Here is a 22,505-nt window from a genome sequence, read left to right as displayed (position 1 = left end):
CCGGTGTTTCCATGCGTACCGACAGACTGTTGTCCAGAATTGCGCCAAAGCGCATTATACCACAGAAACTGGGATACGTAGAAACCATCGAGTCTTTCAATATCCTTGTGTGGCATGAATGAATGGGATTGATTTACGATTTGCAACAGACGCGACACCGTTGAATGGGGGTGTGTGTATTTAAGCACTTTCGCGTCCAGTATGGATTCGCTATTCGTCGGTGCCACTAGTTGTCGCAATCCAATCAGAATAGTCCGAGTATTAATATTTTTTTTTAAACGATCTCCTTCAACCGATGTAGTTTAATAATATATTTATTGAAGAACTGTGATTGAGGGTGGTAACAAATCAAATTGTCGTATATAGGATACTTTCATTCAGGATAAACTGTTTGTATGCATTCTGCTGATGTCCATAGGGAGTGTGTGTTACGACAGAGAGTGGAGGAGATATATCAAAACTTAACATAAGACACTAACACGTGACCATGATGATAAGAGGTGTAGTTAAAAGGAATGTATTATTTATGCATGAAAATGAAGGGTTAATTCAGCATTAGGAGAATGATCCGTTTTGTTTGATACCTTGTTACCAAATGGTAATTGTGCTTATCTCATCCTCGTCTCTGTAACTGAAACAGCTACTCTTGAGAAAAAGTTCTGCGAGTTAGCGAGTTACTATGGGTGAATGTGGCCTGACGTTGTCTTGATGGGGCACAATTTTACTTCTATTAGCCAAAGTTAGATGTTTTTGAGAAATTGCATCTGAAAGGTAAATAAGTGTGTCTATTGACTGAATGCTATCGAGAAACGACAAAAGCATGGAACTGTGAAAGAAGTGCCAGGTGCGTTAGTAATGACTAACTGTTCACTAGAGTGCCATAGAAAATGGTCATCTCGAGTTTTTGAACGGGACTTCCTGCAAAATGTTGATTCCCGTGAGTAAATAGCCTATGCAAAATTTCAGCTCAATCGGGGTTTATTTACTAGTGTCAAACTTGAAAAGCTTCAAGTTTATTTAATTGAAGATAATGGTGAATATTTTGAGAAGCGGCTCATAAACATCGTGAATATTCCGTTATTCGTGATTGTGTATTGTTAATGTTTAATTAATATTGTTCCTATCGTATTTTTGTGAATTTTTTGAAAGCTTGTTGTTTTTCGGTTTATATTTTGTTAGCATGACCTGAGATTCCTGTGATTTTTTTTATCTTTTCGCATTCTTTTCGTTTGTTTTTCGATAAATGTTTCCTGATTTTTAGCCTGGTTGTGATCTCAATGGGTATTTTACTTGCATTTTTTCTGCTTTTCTGTAGTCGAGTCGATAATATTCCATCATAACAACGTTCGGTTTTATGTTGCTGTTCGAGTTAAAAACTATTTGGAAAATAGCGGATTGGAAATTCTGGTTTGCCCGCCTTATAGACCATATCTTGCCCCTTCCGACTATCATTTGTCTCAAACGATGCAGAATGCTTTGAGTGGAATACGTTTTACTTCAGGACAGGGATACCAACTTTCCTGATTTTCAGGATTTCCCAGAATTTTTCATACGTTCCCTGATATCTTGACAAACACTCAATTTTGCCTGATTTTTCTGAAATGATCCTGATTTTTCCTGATTTTTTGTATATTTTACTTTATTCGTGTAAAAATTATCCGTACTAAATGTAGTGAGATCCCTGCCAAAGTTTTTCTGTTGTAAATCAGAACTGCCATCATATCCTACATAAAAAGCGCTCCGTTTCGCACTTGTATAATGCTTACTCTTCCTTTCGTTCATTGACTATCTACTACGGAATGATTCGCGTTATCGAAAGCATAGTGTCGGCATTAACACGTTTATTCCCGGATGATGTAGGGAACCGACAGTGAACTTTTCATCTGATTTTCCTATATCTCAGAAAGTACGGCTCAACTTGGATTTTTTATAAAACGTATAAAAACCTTGGTAAAATTTCACAAGTAGAGGGAAACGGTGAACACAACAAGCACTTTGATTGTCAGAAAATGTGAATTTTTCGATCGTGGTTTTAAGGTTTTTTCCGCTTATTAAACAAACTCTTCGTGTATTGTGCAGTAAAGTTCTGTTCGCCCACAGAAGAGGGAACAATTTGATGCAGCGAAACTGTAAGTTTGATAACAATAAATGGAATTAATTGCATTTAAATTTTTGCATATTGTGTGGGGTGGACATGGACACATTTCTGTGGGATGAATTTGTCCTACAGGTTTGAAGCTTTTCTTTGGTCTAATTGATTCCAGATGTCGTGGAATTACAAAAAAAGGATGGACAGACAACGTCGGAAGAAGGAGCTTGAAAAAGCAACACAGGTCATCAAGGACGGTTTTTTTGACCAAGCATCGAATGTGTTTGAAAATGTTCGAGCAACAGTGAAAAGATTCATGCGGAATTCGAACTGGTCTCAATGCAATTTTTCTGGTCTGGAATCTGGCCAAGACACCTGGTATCGATTTCAAAACACTGTTACTGATTTTAACATCATCCCGAAATATTTTACATAAACATAAGTATGTTTTTTTGACGAAACACACACTGGACCAAATAACCCCACAGACGGTCCAAATCACCCCGTATCAATTTTTAATGTCCAAAAATCATCTCTTTTATTTTATGGTAGATTTGGTAACTTGAAGTTTGATATAATGATCAAACATTATTGATTGAGAGAAAACAAGTTTAGTTCAGTGAACAATGTGACATTTATTATTTAGACCGTATTGGCTTGGAAATATTAGGCGATTTGCTTAGGGGGCCCAAACTCCCCCCATTTCCCCTACTTGTGGCGGAAATTAGTGCCGCACACTATCACGATTCTCTCGTGAATTTTAGGTTACCTTGTTTTTTACGTTTTTTTTTACAATTAAGGCGGTTTTTTACGAGGTACTTACCCCCCCGCGGAAAAAAACTGGGTGTACCGTATAAGAATATGTAATGAATATAAAAAACGCAACGAAAATGATTCAAAAAATATTGAGCGAGAAAACATTCAGAGTAAGCGTAACGAACCACCATTAGTTAAACCCAAAGCAGGTCTTCATCCGTAAAAAGTCATACTCTGTGTGTGATGAGATCGGAAAGGAATTCTGTATCATGAGCTTCTAGCAACCAGTCGAGAAATTTCCAATAAATTTCGTAACTGCACACATTAAAGGCAGCAAAGTTCTCTTGGGTGCAAGAACTTCGACTCTAGGTACATCAAAAAAATACATACCTTGAACAGTCGAGAATGCAATCATGTTCTGGGAGGATAAACATTTCAAACTGTATTGTATGTCTGCCTTTAGAAAATATACTTTTGTTTTCCCAAAAAATCGCCAACAAACTTACCGGAAAAACCAATATGGACTATCTTGATTTCTCCTGATTTCCATTCTTCCTGATTTTTGAAAATTATAGTTGGCAACCCTGCATCAGGGTATCGAAAATTGGCTGGATACATTCTTGGCTTCAAAAGATGAACACTTCTTTCGGACGGAATCCGTAAATTGCCAGAAAGATAAGAAAAAGAAGTGGCTAGCGATGGTCAATACTTTGTGTATGATGTATTAATTCATTTTATTATTCAAATAAATGTGTTTTTCATGCAAAAAACTGATCGAATTAAGTTGCACACATTGTTCGATATAAGCACATATTTTGATAGTAATAACGTTACTAGGCATTTTGAAGCTGAAAGGCGTCTGAAATCAATTATAATAACGGGCGAACTATAAGTAGCGGGACTAAATGAAAACACGTTTGATAAAACAGTATTAAAAAAAATCAATACTTCATTGCGTTTTCACAAGTCCTTACAATGTGCGTTTGGAGTATGAAACAATTAGACAGATAGTGGCACATCATCTTCAATCTTCCTCGCTATTACCGGAACCCTCGCCTTCATTGATGAACCATCTTAAGTCCACTTTTTGGCACATCTGATTACACGGGATTTGAGTTGTTGAGCTGTTGTGTCCTCCCAACCATTTTCGTACACCGACTAAGACAATATGGCCCAAAACGACTCGATAGGACGCGCTTGGGATACGGTTGGGGGATTGTCTTCATTACGTACAAACGGTATGTTATGGGCAGTCAACCAATCCAGAGTGGCCTTGGCGTAATGGCACGAAACTAGGTCCGGCCGGAACACAATATCTTCATCCTTATGGTGCTTTCTTACAAAAGCAACCTTTTTTGGCAAACAATTCGTATTTATCGCCATACCCCCGCTCGCCGTGAGTACTTCTCGTCGTCCATAACGATGCTGACACCCAACTTAAAGTACATACGGCGCTTCCCCGGGATTTCCTGCAGCTGCTTCTCCGTGTACTTCGGTCTGGACGATCTCCGCCTTCAGGATTCTGACCACCGTGCTATGCGACGTGCTATGCCGAACTTTTTGGCCAGCTTCCTGGTGCTGACGCCAATATCGTTCTTGGCGGCAGCTTTAAATTTTGTTCATTTGGCGGCGCTTATTCCGCTCCGTCAGGTCATTGGCCCTCCAGCTTAGAACCAAGCCTCATTAGGCATCTTATAAACCTGAGCCAATTAGATATACTGCAGTATTTTAAAGGAATTATATCGCTTCGCAAATATAGTAAACTGTAATTTACTGGATTCCAAATGATAAATCAGTTATGTCTCTGATATCTGACAAATATTGTCATTCTTCAAACTAGGGCGATGTTTCCTAAATTGTACGAAGAAGTTGTCTCCATCTGCTCGGTCCATGGTCGCAGCTCGCTAGTCACGTTGCCTACTAAAGATCCTGAAGATATCCTCGACCTGTCCATCTGGCGCACTGCGCGCATCTCCGTCTCGATCTGTCGGTTCGTTGCTGAAAATTATTTTCATCGGACTGTCGTCCTACATTCACGCGACATCGTAATCGTCCGATAATCGGTGGTTCTCTCAACACCCGATGCAGTTCGTGGTTTACGTCTCATCTTCTATCTGTACTTCCCCGTAGATGGCTCGTCAAAAGCACCCTAATGAAAAATTAAAAAAAAATACGGGTTCAATATTTTGCGATAAAGAACAAATCTACACACTTTTCACGAAAATCTGAGAACCACTATATAGGTTTGGCATGGAATGGCTGTTTTATAGATTGGACACACAATACCTTCTATCTACTTCTCCGGTAGTAACTCCAAATCCCAAATCGTGACCTCTGCCACATCGTCGTTGAGATGCATGTGTAAATACTGCTCCCACATTTCAATCATTTCACACTCGTTCGTGAGAAGGTTAGTTCCTGCACATATTGGCTTGTGGTATGTAAGCTTTGCGTGAACTGTTTTACCTCTGTTTTTAGAACAAACATATAATTGAATTTGACCGTGTGTAAAAGTCCGCCACGATAGCTATTAAAGCTATAACACCGAGAAGAAGAAAAAACGCTCGCGATGCTTGCTCATTCCTCTTGTGAGGGTAAGAATGAATCATGGTTCAACCATCTTTAGATGCGTCTACTAAACCACGCAAACCAACCGGTGCTTTGCAGGACTACCAAAACTTTATAGTAAAGGATTCTTTGTAAAATTTCGATGCATTCTAAAGTTATATACAAAGTAATAAAAGCGAATTGATTTTTATAATTTTCTGCCGGGAGAGTTTGTGTGAATTTAGGAGTGTGACCGATCGATCATTCAACTTTCATGAATTTCGAGCATTGTTTCCGGATTGATTGACGTCGAGTGAGTCGAATGTGAAATAGATATTTCCTAGCGATGAGGACTGTGTACTTCGATGGAAACTGATGGTGAAAAATTGTTGTACTAAAGATTTCAATCTTAAATTTCTATAACGTTTTTTCTCGCCGAAAATAATTTCATAGTCCTACGTTAACAGTGCGGTCGTGTTTTTTTTTCGAAGGACCGAGTTTTCTCTGTTCCGCGTCGACAATGTGATCCGTATTTAGTTCCAGTTTGGATTAACTAGCTTTGACTGACATGCCTGTATTTTCTAGTTAAACAAATATTTGTACATGTTAGAATCGCCGATATGACTGTAGGTCAGTGCGACATATTAAGATCGGGCGATCTTTATAAAAAGATCGATCTTATCGAATCGATTTTCCAAACGGCGTTGGGATCGATCTACTGATTAAATCGGTACCAAAGAATCGATCTTTGCTGAATCGATCTTTTCCGAATCGATTTCGAATCTGTTCATTCTATATGAATGCCGTCTTTTCTTTAAACAGGGAATACAAAATTCATTTTTCTTTTCAAACATCAAAAGCATTTTGTTTTGTTTCTCAGCATGAAGACCACAGCCACAGGGCATTCACCTTGTGCCGTCCGGTAGTCGTTTTATTAAATAATTTAATTGAAAAAAGCATTCTTAGAAATTGAACAACCACCCAGCACTCAGCAGACAATGATTCCATAAAAGCCAATCGTGCCATACATCTGTCATTTAATCGAAGACGATTCTTGTTTTTGGCGCCAGTTCTAGAAAACAACCTTTCGCTTGTAATTGATGTCAACATCTGGTTCAGTGATCCTATCCGCAACCGGTTACAGTCGCTGCCGCTAGTTCTGTCTCTGTCAGCGTTTTTACAGAAATAAATCGTAGAAGAAGTGATCCAAATGTTGACATTATGTTTAGAAAAAAAGTAAGGTGGCCTTTGGTGAGATAAAACATCGATGTATACTGAAAAACAAATCTACAAAAAGATCAAAAAGATCGACAGCAAAAAAATCGATTTTCTCGAGTACGAAAGATCGATCCAAAAAATCGGAAATCGGAATGGAAAAGATCGATCTTCCAAGAACCGATTCGAGATCGCCCAATCCTACGACATATTCAATGAAATTGATGATTCTTGGAATCACCTTCTTTCCATACACTGCGATTGAATTTAATCATTCAGATAGAAGCGGGGAAGTTAGTTTTAGTTGCCATCCAGTCTTTATTAATGTTAACTAATGTGTTCACTTAAACATATTCTAGAATTTCTAAATGTCCCTTTGAGATCTCCGTCTTGAAAACGTTTTACATGCTTTAGCCTATGAGCAGATTTTTCTGCTTCAAGTGGCACATATTGATGCAAGGTTAGAATATGTAAAAGGATGTCTAGGGCGAGAGCACGCTGGCCATTGATCCAGTTATTTATCAATAATGGCAGGTGTTGTAGCTTATAAAACTTTTTCCGAGCTGATATTTGTGTAGTTTTAGGCCACCAGACGCCAAGGATAGTATTAACAATGCTTAACAATCAATGATTTTCGAGAACATTGTTGTCGAGTAATACCATCAAAAATAATTCATTATGTCTCGAATGATTCCGCTGAAACAAGGCACTCACTCCAGAACACATTGTTTTTCACCTTGAAATAAAACGAAATTCCTTAAAATTTCTATGAACACGATTCGTTTTATTTCAATCCCATTATTCAGGACATAAAAGTGATTCACTATCTCATTCTATTGAATGGCATGGGTCTTACTCAAGAACTGACACTAGTATATCAATTACTCCCGGACTTGATTTAGTTTCGTTTAGGGGGTTGCCAAAATAAACCTTCCTCCATTCCTCGAAAATTTTTTACCGAACCCCTCGCGCACCCAACAATAACAATATTGATTAGCGGAACAGTAGACAATGAAGGTTTTCACAGGGAACTGCTGGAAAACAAACTCGAAGCGCACATGACACAGTGGGGGAGTGTCTACTCTCACTAAAAATAATTTAGGGACCTGTTAAGCATACGAAATCATCAGTAGTGTAACTACATGTTAAGTCACGGACTGACGCGAACGTGGGTAATACATTATGAATGTTCGGAGTGAATTTCCGCGGTCTATCCAACATTGACAGTGCAAGCTATTACCGTTGCCATCATATTTGTGTCCCCGGGTATTTATCTGTCTGCAAGCGGTAAATACTGAAAGGATATGTCAAGATAGAAGCGGATACAGTAGCTCCCTTAGTCACGCATCAGGGGTTGAGGGATTCGGTTGAAAATTGGCGAGTGTGATTGTACCGAAAAGCCGATTAGCCGGGTCTGAGTAGTCTTGTTAGTGCGGAATTGCGGCGTGTCGTATTAGAAACGCTTATGCCGCCATTGAATTGTTTCGCATTATTCGCAATAATGCATCAGAATGAACCAGTGAACCCGACCAAATCTATCCCGAAATTTCATCACACGTGATCGTAACAATGCCTTGGTGCTGCCTAGGTAATCGAAGCGATAGAGTGTCACCAGGAGAATCGGTGGAGGTGAGAATCGAATAAACCAATAATTTGGCTATATGTTAAACATGTGATACTATTTCAGCAATCAACACTTTCCTCACCGAATCGCGATGATTCACAGGCCTTCGTAAATAACCGTCAGTGTACTGACATTCTATTCATAGCGATTAAGGCCACATTCATCTTGATTTTGGTAGGTTTCAATCGTGGAGAAACTATTCTTCTCAAAAACATGAATTTTAGCCAATGTTGAAATGTTAACCGTTTCAATCCCAGAGGAGATCCTTTGCAAACAACAATCGAAAACGGTTGTTTTTTTTCCTGCATGGGTACTAATTGAGTGAATCACGTCGTGTCACCGAACAGTGACTTTCTCCTTGAATATCCTATTCCTTCACATATGCATTATAAATGTGTCATGTATGAATAATTGCTTTTGTTCTGTTTCGTTTCCATCTGCCTGCTCCGGCGGTTGGCCTATATTGGATTCCACCCGGGACTAGCTGGTGCTCATTATCTACTGCATGGCATTTGGCGATATCTATCGCATAATAAATGGCTATGACGACTGTGCTAATGTATGTGGACGTGACAATAAGCCCGATAAGGATCTCTCGTGCAAGGTAAGAAGCTTTACAGCGAAAATGGTGCTGAATGGTGATTTTTTTTTCAAATTCGTCACATATGCTCACAGTGACATATGCTTAACGATATTATTAATTAAAATTTATTTCTCCGTATCAAACATGTATTCTATGTAATTTAAAATTATATTATATATATTATATTTTCGAGTGGTGAAAATTTTTTAAGTAAGGTTATGTTTAATAATGATTTTATTTTTTGATTTTTTATGATCAATTTTAGCGATAATATCATTGTAGAACGTGATGTCTCAGAATCCATTCATGTACATTAGGGTGCCAATGAAAATGGTCATCTCGAATTTCGAAAAGTTACCCCATAAAAAATGCAAAATATCAGCTCAATCGCACTTAAGGGAGAGTGGCGTAAAGCGGTCAAAGATGGAGTTTTTTGAAAATCGAAAAAAAAGGAAATCGGGGTTTTCGGAAAAAAAAATTGATGCCAAATGTCTAAAAATTGCATGAAACGCCGAGATCTAGTGTCATCTCGAAAAAAAAAATTTGTCAAAAATCGGCACTCTGGGACTTTTTTTTTCGGAGTACAAAACTAAAAGTATGGTTTTGGGTGCCAATAGAAATAGTTATCTCGATTTTTCATTCGGAACTTACTACGAAATATTGATTTGCACGATAATATACCCTATGAAAAATATTAGCTCATTCGGACTTCATTTACTGGTGTTACAAACGTTAAAATTTAAGTTTTTTTGAAAAACGAAAAATCACCGAAAATCGAGGTTTTCAAAAAAAAATTGGTGTAAAGTACCTTAAAATTGCACTAATCGTCGAGAATTACAGTTATCTCGAATTTTTTTTGGCAAAAAAATGTTTTTTTTTTACACTTTTTCGTTTTTACGCCTGAAAAATCGATTTTTGACAAAAAATTTTTTTGAGATAACTGTAAATCTCTGTAAATAACTTAATCTCTCCTTTTGTCTCTATTTTTCTCCTCTTCATAATTTCGTATAATCGTTACATTCTAATTCAAATAATAATATAATTTTCTTCATGTAATGGATAGTAATGGCGAAATCGTGACAATGATATCTTGGCGTTTCAATCTCTCCCAGTGGCGGCATGATCCAGATTGCTTCGACGAAGAGCGCCGACCGATAGGGATGTGACACATCTGATCGAGTCAAATCCAATCGAGTGGTGCAAATGTTGCAACCTTGTAATCCACTAGAAGCGTATTACAAAAATTACCAGATATCAATAAAGAAAAACATCTTTGCAAGAAACAGATCTCCACAGATACGACCCGTGCACTCATGAAGGAATTTGTTGTTCGTTTCAATTTTCGGAAAACCATGGGAGCTCTCGGAAAATAAATACGAAGCCGTTTTGTCATCAAGAGCAGAAGCTGAATCGAAACCTGCACATAAGTCGTGATTTGTATTGGGTGTGCAATCTAATTCGTTCCGTTTTTTGCATGAAAAACAGATTTATCTGGATATTAAAATTGATTAATACATTATTCAAAGTATTGGCCATCGCTACCCACTACTTTTACCATCATTCTGGCAATTTACGGATTCCATCATGGAAGAAGCGTTCATCTTTCGAAGCCAAGAATGAGTCCACCCAATTGTTGATTCCTGTATTCGAAAGTTTCGATTCGAAACAAATGGTAGTCGAAAGAGGCAAGGTCTGGGTTATAACTGTTTTTAACTCGAACGGCAGCGTGAGGTCGGGTGTTGTCATGATGGAATATTATCGACTCAGATCGACCAGACGGTCACATAATCTGGACGTTTTTCTGCAAAAGCTCGCTTCAGACGCCAGGTTTTAGCAGCTCATAGTGGATCACACCCTTTGGATCCCACCAAACACATAGCATTACTCTGACACCGTGGATATTCGGCTTCGGCGTTGATGTTCCCGGTTGGCCGGGCATACATAATACATACAATCTTTTTGATTGTCGTAGTGAATCCATTTGTTTGTCCCCGTTAACACCTGTCATCTGATGTAGTTGTCGTAGATATTCTGACATGCCTGAAATGTAGCATCTTCCCCTGAATTCGCTGGTACTCATGAAGTCGGTTCACGTGAATATAGCAAAAATGATCTCGAATTACTGCGAGAGTTAGATTCGTTCCTCCATGGATGAGACACCGATGATAAGAGATGCCGAGCAACTTGGCGATGGGATCGGATATATGGTTGGATACAACCCGTCTGTCTACCTCAACCAGTCACCCACGTGAATTATACTTCCAGAGTCGATGAATGGATTCAGAAATGAGTGTTTTGATTTTTCTGGATACAACAGTTGATACAACAGTCGCCTTTGAAGGCTTCAGTTAGGGTAAATTTCACTAGTAACGTCCTGGCACTAGTTAGCTATTCCATCAAAGGAACTCTAGAGTAGATTCATCCAGTTTGGGTACGAGTGTTCTGTAAAATATTTGATATACTTCTGGCGATATTGATTGAACAGCAAGAACAATCGGTTTCTGTTCGAGGATCTCGTCTCTTGGTCTGGTGAAACTCTACATCGGCCTACACTAAAGTGACCAGATGGTCAGAGGTCTAACGCGGGACACAAAAAAAAACAAAACGTTATGTATATACGTTATGTGAACATAAACCATAGTTTAGCGATTCTAAACTGATCAGTATTATTTTTTTCTGAGTATCGGCACTCAGTTGTGATTTTTCGGTGGTTTAGATTTTGTTTACGCCCGAAAATCACTCGCTCAATCAGAGCATTTACGCCTGGCAAGCACGATTCAAATTCTACAATTTTCTTCGAATTATCGAATGGAAGGCTCGAAAATTCCAATTCATTTTTAATCGATTTTAATGTTAACGTATGCATTCAAAAAAAAAAATGACTTATTTCGGATGGCGATGAAAGATAATTTATAGGAACAAATTTTCTTTAAATCTTACGTTTATTAAGCCTTCAAGGATGTTGATTCGCAGCAGCAGCAGCACTGTCAAGCAACTTGATGATTTTTCCATACTGCAAACTCCACCCCACATCTGAGCAGCAGGCAATCACCCAGAAGGAGTAGCTTGAGGCTCTGTTAAAAAACTTCTTTTCGTACTCATAATGAAAGACGAGACGTACTTGATGCTTGAATATATCATTCACATCAAGTTCTCGAAGAAGGTCCTTCTCTAACAGACGTGAAGGGAATGCCCAAGCCGCTCTTTCCGGATCTTTCGAGTCATATGGTGCACGGGGAGATATATTGTACGAAGTGCTTGCCGGAGTTGGGAAGGTGATGTGGTCTTTATGCCGAACCTGGGATCAGCCCATTATGCCAAAAGATCACTGGAGGATGGATCGGTTGGGGATAAACATTGTTGCGAAGACCACCAACCTTCCCAACATTTCCCAGCTTAGCCTGATAGAAAACTTTTGGGCGAAAGGCCAAAATAGAGAGACAGACGACCACCAAAGCCACGAAAAGGTAAAATAACACGCCGATATACATATTTTCATCGGCCATGGTTCAGGTTTCGGCCAACTTCCGTAAGACCGCCCAGCGCTTCATTTACGATACTTCATCGAACAACTCTGCCTTTTCCTATCGAGTATACACTAGTTCTTCCGGCTTATTGAAAACGTTAAGCCCTGACCGAGCTAGGGGACCAAAGATGAACTTTTCGTCTGATTCACGTTGGTCCCTGCGGATCAATAGGGGACTTTCATAAAAATCATTTTCCAATTTTGTTGCTGTCGCTTCCAGTTGACACTCTCTAACAGTGTTTGCCAAATGATCCACTCATTGAAAAAATCGCTTTCGTTCGTTCAAATATGATCTTTCAGGAAACATTTCCCCCAGCGGTATTCTATTGTTGTTATGTGCTGCAAATCACGACACAAAAGAGAACGAGACAACTCTGCATCGGCTCGCACTTCATTGCACACCAGCATGCAAGCAAAGCTATCATATACGCTTTCGGTGCAGAAAGCTTATTTTCTTCTTTGCCTCTAACATATGCATATCGACCTCTCCATGCATCATGAAACAGCAGGATCGTACGGACAACGCAAAGCGAAAGATTCATATTCAGCTAATGTAGCAGATCCTGATTTTTAAGTCTCAGAGAGTGCAAACTATATGATTATTTAGCTCGATAGAGGCTAAGGGAAGGGTAGTCAGATTATATTTTCCATTTTTAACGCCTCTATCCCTTGAAATGTGTATATTCATATAGACCGCATAGTTTTACTAGCAACACCGCTCTCTTTCCCCATTTGTTGCTCTCCGCAAATGGTGACTGAATGATGACGTAATTTTTCTTGTATCATTTATTGCTTTGCACTTTTCTGTGCAGTGGGTTTCGCTATAGTAAAATGGGACGATATATGCGGTTCAAACTTGTATGCAGGCTTCGAAAATGGTATGCGATGTTTGATACAGATCGGATATGCAATCAACAGTCTTCGTTCCTCTCTCAGTTTAATCACTAAATATTACACAAGTGATTACTGACATTCATACAAGTATCTTAATGATCCTCTCATATTTGGTTATATGTTTGTGAGAGTTTACTTGCATGACACATTGTGTATCATTCGATTTTGATCGAAATCCAAACACTGCTCTCTAAACAAAAAGCCCAATGTCGGTGCGATGAAACCAGCTCAACGTATTAATCTTTGAATGCATTAGAAGCGCTCTTGAACAGTCTGCCAAATAAAAGTTTTTTTTTGAGGTTTATCCATTTAAGAAAATCAACATGATCAAATTGTGATATTGAAATATATTGATATCGCGGGACATTTTCGTTTCTTTTGCCAAATGCGGGACGTTTCGCGAGACGGAATCTTACGCGGGACATTTCGTTGAAATGCGGGACTGTCCCGCATAACGCGGGACGTCTGGTCAGTTTAGCCTACACTCTCTTCCTTCCGCTAACCTTTCGTTTGTGATTAGCGCAGTGGGATTTACTCCGCGGAGAATCATGTCAGCGGGATTCTTCGTTCTAGCAACGTGCAACCACCTGCAACCATCGGTTATCGACTGTATTTCAAATGTCCGATTCGCTATAATGGTTCTACAACTATAGGGAGAGGACTTTAACCATTCCAAAACCACTATGGGGTCGGTCCCGAATATCATGTTCATTGCTACAGTTGTTCTCCCATATAAACGAGCAACTAGGAGGGCACCGATTCCCGGAAAAAAAAATACAAAGGAAATAACAGCAACGGAAACAATAAAGGCGCAATGTCACGAAAGCCTACTAGAACTATTCTAACGCGGAAAAATCCTCAAGGGATTTTTATCATTCTAACATTTCCAAAAAAACAAATTACATATGAGTGTGGAAATTTCTTCAGATAGTTTGAATTGCAGTGAATTATATATTTCAGAACAAAAATTAATCGGTCCATTACGTTCACCCAGTTAATTTTTCCACAGCTTCCGACGACGGGTCGGTGGCCGACCGACATGTAGGAGTTATTCCGAATTGCGAGGCCATCGAGAGGGTACTCTTGTTACTTATGCTCAGCTAGCTGATGCTGCGTTCTGGTTTCAGGTTGAAAAGGATCAAAGCGCAATGCGTGGCAAAATTATACCGTTTATTGTCTAATACTTGTTGTTGACCAAGCACATCTCCAATTAACGCGTTGACTGCCACGCCAGTCACCGGTGACTGACACCGAGTTTTCGCTCAGGCTGCGTCTGTAACCGATGACTGACAGTGTAACATATGATACTAAATGTTACTAATATAAGCATCAGTGGCGTCGAGTGAAGCTTTTGCATCCGGGACGGAAGAGTTAATTTACACCCCCTCCTTCCGCCAGAAAGTAGAAACATTTGCTGCCAGGGAAGAGTACCCGTGGCGAAAAATTCGAATTGCACCCAAATTAAAATTGGATAAACTTAAATTTAACGATTTTTTTGTGAATGTGCATTTGTGCAACGTGTGCAATTTTGACGTGTGCGCTTCAGTTCTCAAGATGGCGTCCAATCAAAAAAAGCGACACTTGAAAAGTTTGCAAAATTATCAAAAGTAATTTTATTGCTTTGGTGATCACGGAACGTTAATCGACTGCCAGAAAGCCTAGATCGGGGGAAAATCGGAAGCTGAGCGACGACAAAAAAGCGAATAAATGAAAAATTTAGACATCACTAAGTGTAGTGAGCCGAGAAACGCGCTGGGATATCGTCCTACAAGAAATGTAGACAACATGGAACAAGGAACATGACGACCCAACGGTCAACGACGACCCCGTGTACTTTCTAGATAGAACGCCTTCTGATCACTTTTTCTTAACATAGATACAGTCTATCGCGAAATCGAGTGTACAAATGCTACTTGACGATACTTTCCATTTATTTGGTATACAATATTTTTAATACATTGATTCTTTTGATGCATATTTATTACTCACACTTTTAACTATCTGTATGTGCAATAAAGTTCGGATAAAAGTTTTCTGCTGATTGTTCATTCCTAAAAATTGAAAACAATCTCTATTCTAGGCATCGCAAAATTGAGTGTACACCTTAAATTTCTCCGAACAAATTAGTCTTGCAAGTAAGTGTCTTTGCTAATTAGCGTACTTTTTGACGTAGGACTACGTCTTTCATTTCTATACCGGGGTGTAAAATCAAAATTTCGAAAACGAAAGCGTTACGCCGGAGACCGAGATTTTGAGCATTAATAGCTCCTAAACAACTGAACGAAATGGTATGATGAACACTTCATTCGAAAGATAAAATGTCTACGCGTTATATACTTGTTACTTTTTAATCCAAAAACTTGTTTCAATAGTCTTAAAATTGATCTCAAAACAGGCTATTGAATACACCAATCGGTATATAAGCGAGCGCCACTCGGAAATCCACTCAGTTCTAATTGAACAGCGATTGGAGCATGTTGTCGCTGTTGTGGTGAAGCTCTTCGTTTATCATGAAAGCGCGAATGAACGGTGTCACCAAGAGCCTGTTTGTGCACCTTAGGCCAGAAGGGAATCCATCAGGAGGAGAGTGACGCCGCAAATGGTTCCCCGGGAAGAGATCGAAGCAGCCGCCACACACACACATACACGCGCGGAACTCTTCGTTTGGATGCCATTCAGCAAAATAATCTGCTAGTTCCCCTGGGTACTGAAAAATACATTCATGCGAAAAAGTTCATTTTAATGTTTTTTATCCATGTAACACTGCGACCAAATATTTTTCAATTAAGTGCCATTAACAGGTGGTTATCGAGTGACATTAACCACTGGTGGGCTTCGAGTATCGAGGAAAATCGGGAAAAATCTAATCGTTGCTGAAAAATAATCTGCCAGTTCCCCTGGGAATTGAAAAATACATTGATGCGAAAGAGTTTATTCTAATGTTTTCTATCCATATGACACTGCAACCAAATACATTTGGTTTTGTGATTTTTCAATCAATGGCAATTAACAGGAAAGCTTCTGAAATTATTCTTCCCCATCAGTAGAAAATTTTCGTATCCAATATTGTATGCGCGCTCAACGGAAAATGTTTCGCATCGCGAAAATTATATAATTTTCAATTGATTGTTGCTCAGTCGCCGAAAGTTTCAAACTCAGAGAGTTTATTCCCCTCTAGTTTGCCTTCCAAATTGCCTTCGTAAACCACACCTTCTCTCGATTCAATCACGCACAAAAAGCATACTTAAGCGATATTCTGGTGGTGAAACGCATTCATTTTTCGTGACGACATCGACAAGGCAACATCGTTATTGAACGAGCTGGACGAGCTGGACGGCGAAAAACTTGACAGAAAAGCCGAACCATCAGAAGAAGAGAAGACGACCGAGAAGTTATCAGCACCGAAAAACGATTCCATTTGAGATATCGAAGCGGCCGCCACAACACACATATATATATATACGTGCGGAACTTCTTCCGTTTAAATGCCATCCAGCATCGAGAAGATTCCGGAAAATTATTATCGTTGCTGAAAAATAATCTGCCAGTTCCCCTGGGAATTGAAAAATACATCCATGAGAAAGAGTTTTTTTTAAATGTTTTCTAATATATAACACTGCGATCAAATACATTTGGTCCTGCGATTTTTCAATCAAGTGCAATTAACAGGTGCTTATCGAGTTAGCATTAACCACTGGTGGGCTTCGAGTATCGGAGACTATCTGGGAAGATGTTATTGTTGCTGAAAAATAATCTACCAGTTCCCCTGGGAATTGAAAAATACATTCATGCGAAAGAGTTTATTTTAATGTTTTCTATCCATATAACACTGCAACCAAATACATTTGGTTTTGGGATTTTTCAATCAAGTGCAATTAACAGGTGGTTATCAAGTTAGCATTAACCACTGGTGGTGGACTTCGAGAAGAATCGAGAAGAATCCAGAAAGATGTCATCGTTACTGCAAAACAATCTGCCAGTTCCCCTTGGGATTGAAAATTACATTCAAGCGGAAGAGTTTATTTTAATGTTTTTTTTTGTTTTTCTGCGACCAAATACATTTGGTTCTGTTATTTTTCAATCAAGTGCAATTAGCAGGAAAGCTTTTGAAGATTATTCTTCCCCATCAGTAGGATATTTTCATATCCAATATTGGATGCATAAAACCTTGTACCTCCAACGTAACGCTCTCGTTTTCGAAGTCCCCCAACTATTCATTTATTCTTTCATTCAGAATGGATTCAGATTCAACTTCAAACAAATGATCACTAAATCAACGATAGTCCTACGTCACCATTGCGGTTATACCATAGATATAACCCACTTCCTGTTTTTTCATCAGTGATTGGTGTCAACACTTAACCATTGCTTGGGCAGCTGGTTGGTTTTTTGTTTTTTATTGATGTTTAATTTTTTTATCGAAATGGCAAGTTAGAGGAAAGAAATAGATATTGTTACATGTTCAATGATAATAATTATGAACTATCGTGGAAAGACATTGCAGGAAATAGCAGCTGTTGTCGGAAGAACCCACTCTACAGTAAATTAAATCATAAACAATTGGAAATACAAAGGAACCATGGAAAATCCCCCGGTAGAGAAAGCAAACGGATTCTATCTTCTGATGATGAACAGGTAATTGTTCGAACATTGCAAAAGAACGCCAAAACAAACATTCCTAAATTGACTACCGAAGCAGCCGGCATCATAGGAAGACCTGTCAGGAACAATCTCAGAGGTCGTGCTGGCCGTGAAAAGTATTACATCTCAAAGGTGAATATGAAAAAAAACGACTACAGTTTGCTAAGGCATATGTAAACAGACCTAAGGAGTTCTGTAACAAGGTCTTTTATACAGATGAGCCGAAACCCAATATCTTTGAATCGAATGGAAGACAGATGGCGTCGAAGAAACCAGGATCGGTGCTTCCGATTCTGCATTTGGTTATCACAGTAAATCACGGCGGCGGTAGTGCGGCTTCTGGAACTGGATTCATGGTGTTTATCGATTTGGCGATGGACAAGATGGCTTAATCGATCTTCGACTTCGTGGTGCTGGAATGCCTGCTCTATTATGTCCCAATCAACTCAAAACACCTCCGAAATCACCGAACTTGAACACTATTAAGTATAAGTGGTGGGAAATCAAGAACCATCCATCCATTAAAATCCAGGGAACGAAGCGGAACTCAAAACGACGAGTACGGAGTTCTGGGAGGTACTTCCGTCTACAATGACCAGAAATCTCGCCTCGGTGCTTGCAGGAAGTGCTGGACGCCTAAGGGGATGGATTTTTGTTTTTTTTTTATCCAAAATATATATTTTTATTAAGGCTCATATGGCGTCAGCCTGACGGGGCCGGGAGTTCAATATTTCGACAATTTTTGCCTTATAACTATGTTAGTAATATGAAACCGATTGCTCGCGGTTGGCTCGAGGTTAGTATTACAAGTGTTTTCATAATTGTGATGTTGCTGTCTCCAATGCTCTGTACGTGTACCCGACACGGGATACTTCCTATTGGGATGCAGCTGACCATTAATCAGCAACGCCCCCCTAGTCTGTACCCCATATCTAGCGTGGTGCGTCTTCTCGAGGAATCCAGGATAGAATGGTCACTAGCCGGCGCAATCATCAGTTCGTGTAGAGTTGTCATGAGCGGTACAACCTTTGGCTCTTGTTGAATGATCAGTGGACTGCACAACCTTCGGCCCGTGCATCTGTAAAGTGTGTGCGTATGTATTGCCGCGACTTAGTAAAAGTTTATCGATCGGATAGGAGGGATATGAAACGGGGGCACAACGAAGCAAACATCATTAAACGTTGACATCGGCGTTTCTGAGGAACAGGTATAGATGAAGCAGAAGATCAGGATCACGGCTACCTAAGATATCCCGGACGGGGATATCCGATTGTCTGCCTTTTGCTCTCAGTGCTCTAGAGAGCTGAGAGCGAGCAGCATGGAACCGGATACACGACCAGACAATATGCTCGATGTCGTGGTAGCCATCGCCACAATCACAAAGATTGTTTGCTGCGAGCCCAATGCGATAGAGATGCGCGTTTAGGTTGTAGTGATTGGACATAAGCCGAGATATCACGCGAATGAAATCACGACCGACATTCAATCCCTTAAACCAAGCTTTCGTCGAAACCTTAGGGATAATCGTGTGTAACCAACGACTGGATTTTTGTTATCTATTAACATTTTCGAACTGATTTCAATTTTCGTTTTAAGAAAAACTTGAACTGTACACTCAATTTTGCAACGTCTGAACATATTGCGGGCCGCTCACGAGTTTTCTCGTGTTTCGCGTTCCGTCTATTATGGATGGATCATGAAATAACCCGTGTTTTCTACACTCGATGGTTTAATCCTTGGTCTGCCAAGAATCTAACAAAGCCTACCGATGGCTCGCCTTCGTCTCATCCACACCAAAGGAAACGATCTCATTCGTGGAATCCGGACAAATGAAGGGTACAAGTTTGCCCCAAAACGTGCGGTCCTTAATATGTTAATTGGAGATTTTTTGTTTGTATTTTAAACATGAAGTAGAAATGTGACCATTTTAATTTTTTTCTTATCACTACATGAGAGTAAAATGGATCGATTTTACGATGAATATAAATCGCATTTAATTATTTATTTTTTAACCCCGAAAAACTCAACAATAACAAACCAGCACGAGTTGTATACTTAATTTTGCGATTGACTGTATATCACGGTGTGAATGAAATACATTGCTTCGAACCTGAAATCGTTTCCAAAAAAAAAACTTGTAGAATGTGATGAAGAATACTTCGACTTTTTTTATTTAAATAAATACTTTTTCTCGGTTTTGGAATTTCCATGAACCCTTGTCAACAGAATTTTAAAATTGATTCACTGTATGAGATGCCGGCACTGTTTTAAACAATGATATCTTACCTTGTAGAAATACTACATAACTGATCTTCTATTCCCAAGGGTTCGGATCGCACCGATCAGAAGTATCTACTGGTTGAGTCCTCCGGCGTCTCATCCGATCTCCACCGGCAGTGTGTCAGCAGATGCGAAGACATCGAAGGATAGTATGTTGAAAAGATCTAGAAATTATTTTGCTTTGAGTCAAAAGCTGACTGATTTTCTCCTTTTTAGCAAACCTTTACTCAACCGCTGCGTGCGCAGGGAGAATCCCGCGGAGGATGTCATCACCCGCACGGGGCTGCGGAACTACTTCCAGGAGGTTTCGGAAGATCTCGAGGCGTGCTACATGGAAATGCTGTGGCTTTGTGTCATAGCGTTCGTGTTCTCACTCCTCACCTTGGTCCTGTTAAGGTTCATACCCGGATTGATAGTGTGGCTCGTGCTGCTGGCGGTCGTAGTTGTCTGCACCGTGGGCACGGTCTGGTTGTGGATCAAGTGGAATCATGAAACTGAAAATATACCCGAGTCGATGGGTGCAGGGGCTAGAATGAGAGTCAACAATTACCTGTACTACGCCATTGCGGCCACGGTTGCCACACTGCTGGTGTACTTAGTAATTTTGGTAATGCGGAAAAGAATCAAACTTGTGGTGCAGCTATTTCGGGAAGCGGGGAAGGCCATCTCCAATATGCCTTTTCTACTGTTGGAGCCTATACTGGTGACAATTTACAATCTCTTATATTGCACAGATCACTCAAACTATTTTGTTCGCGCAGACATTCATATCAATTGCGGTGGTAATCACGCTATATATCTACTTCACCATGTGGATCGAGAGTTCCGGAATGCTGAAGGTCGAAAACAATCACAGTGCAAAATACGTGAAAGACTCCACAATGCTTTTCACCCGCTGGTACAATTTACTGGCATTTTTCTGGTTTTGTCAGTTTATAATCGGCTGCCAGCACATGGTTATCGCGGGTGCGGTGGCTTGTTGGTTTTTCACTCGCAATAAATCACGCCTGAAAAATCCCATTGCAAAAAGCTTCGGCAATTTGCTACGCTACCATATGGGCACCGTTGCGTTCGGGTCTTTCATCATAGCACTTGTACAGTTTTTACGAGCGTCGTTGAAACTTCTGATGGTAAGATGTTCTACGGATGTTATGAGTTGCCGATCATTTGTTTTTATTTTGCAGTATTCCATTCGTGATCGCCGGAACAAAGTGACGAGCTGCATTTTCGAATGCTGTCAATGTTGCTTGAAATGTTTCGAGAGATTTCTACAGTACATTACCCGGAATGCTTATATCATAACCGCCATGCATGGGGATCCATTCTGTAAGGCCGGAAAAAATGCTTTCCGCCTGCTTACAAACAACGCGCTTCGAGTCTTCGCGATCAACTCAGTGGGAGACTTCGTACTGATCCTAGCCAAAGTGTTTGTAGTGGTGGCCACGTGCCTGATTGGAATGGAGATAGTTCAAAAGAAAACCGGATTACACCACCCATACGTCCCTATCATCCTCGTGGGGATATTTGCTTACCTCGTGGCGCATTGCTTCATGACTGTCTACGAGGTGTGACGATTTTTCATACCCGTGCTTGAACAATCTCTCCTTTCGCTAACGAAAATTTTTCTATTCCCTCAGATGACGGTCGATACAATTTTTCTGTGCTTCTGTGAGGACTGCGAGACAAATGATGGCATCGGTAGGCCCTATTACATGTCGCGAGGACTGATGGAATTCGTGCAGAACTCGAAAAAAGCACTGGCCGTGCACGATCATCGCACGGCCAGCACACTGCGAGGCGGTAAAGCATGGACCGTAGAATCTGGCTCGAGGAGAAAACTTGCTAAAACTATTTCTGAAACGGTGGACTGATACTATCAACGCAAGACGATAACATTTTTTTCTTCTGTATTGTGTGCGGTGTGGAATATTGATTTTACTTTGTATGTAATAAAACAATGGGCACAATTTTAGAAACTTTGTTTTGACGTAGGATTACGTCTTTCGGGAACATATTGGGGTACAAATTGAAAATCGATAATCGAGCACATCGTGAAAATTGTCCAATTTCAAACGCTCATTGCTCAGTCATTTCTTGATGGATTGATGAAATTTTTACGTCAATAGATTTCGGCACTCCATAACAATTTTTTGTTTTGAGGAAAATAATATATGTCATGAAACTAACTATCGAACAATTGAAAAATCTCAGCCCCTATCCTAACGGGAATACCCACTTCTGATTGGTCGAAATTGACGACACATGCGGCGGGTCCCTAACAGAGACATCAAAACCAAGCTGCCTGGGGGAAATCGACATTGAAAATACATGAAAGTAGGGGGTAGTGATC

The 22,505-nt window shown here is 39.9% G+C and overlaps 1 protein-coding gene across 1 annotated transcript; it reads left to right on the top strand.

Moving 5' to 3' along the window:
* Window positions 1-240: 240 nt before the first annotated feature.
* LOC129772846 (choline transporter-like protein 1) lies at window positions 241-22,385 on the top strand. The gene is made up of 9 exons (XM_055776359.1): window positions 241-258; window positions 7,510-8,236; window positions 8,295-8,405; window positions 8,716-8,835; window positions 20,201-20,304; window positions 20,372-20,858; window positions 20,917-21,285; window positions 21,340-21,720; window positions 21,793-22,385. The coding sequence occupies exons 2-9, from the start codon at window positions 8,177-8,179 to the stop codon at window positions 22,024-22,026; spliced, it is 1,866 nt and encodes a 621-aa protein (XP_055632334.1). The 5' UTR covers window positions 241-258; window positions 7,510-8,176; the 3' UTR covers window positions 22,027-22,385.
* Window positions 22,386-22,505: the final 120 nt, after the last annotated feature.

The sequence above is a fragment of the Toxorhynchites rutilus genome, chromosome 3 (assembly GCF_029784135.1).
Source record: "Toxorhynchites rutilus septentrionalis strain SRP chromosome 3, ASM2978413v1, whole genome shotgun sequence".
In the NCBI taxonomy this organism is placed as follows: Eukaryota; Metazoa; Arthropoda; class Insecta; order Diptera; family Culicidae; genus Toxorhynchites; species Toxorhynchites rutilus.
The sequence above is the reverse complement of the archived record's forward strand: the minus strand, read 5'-3'. Positions and strand labels throughout refer to the sequence as shown.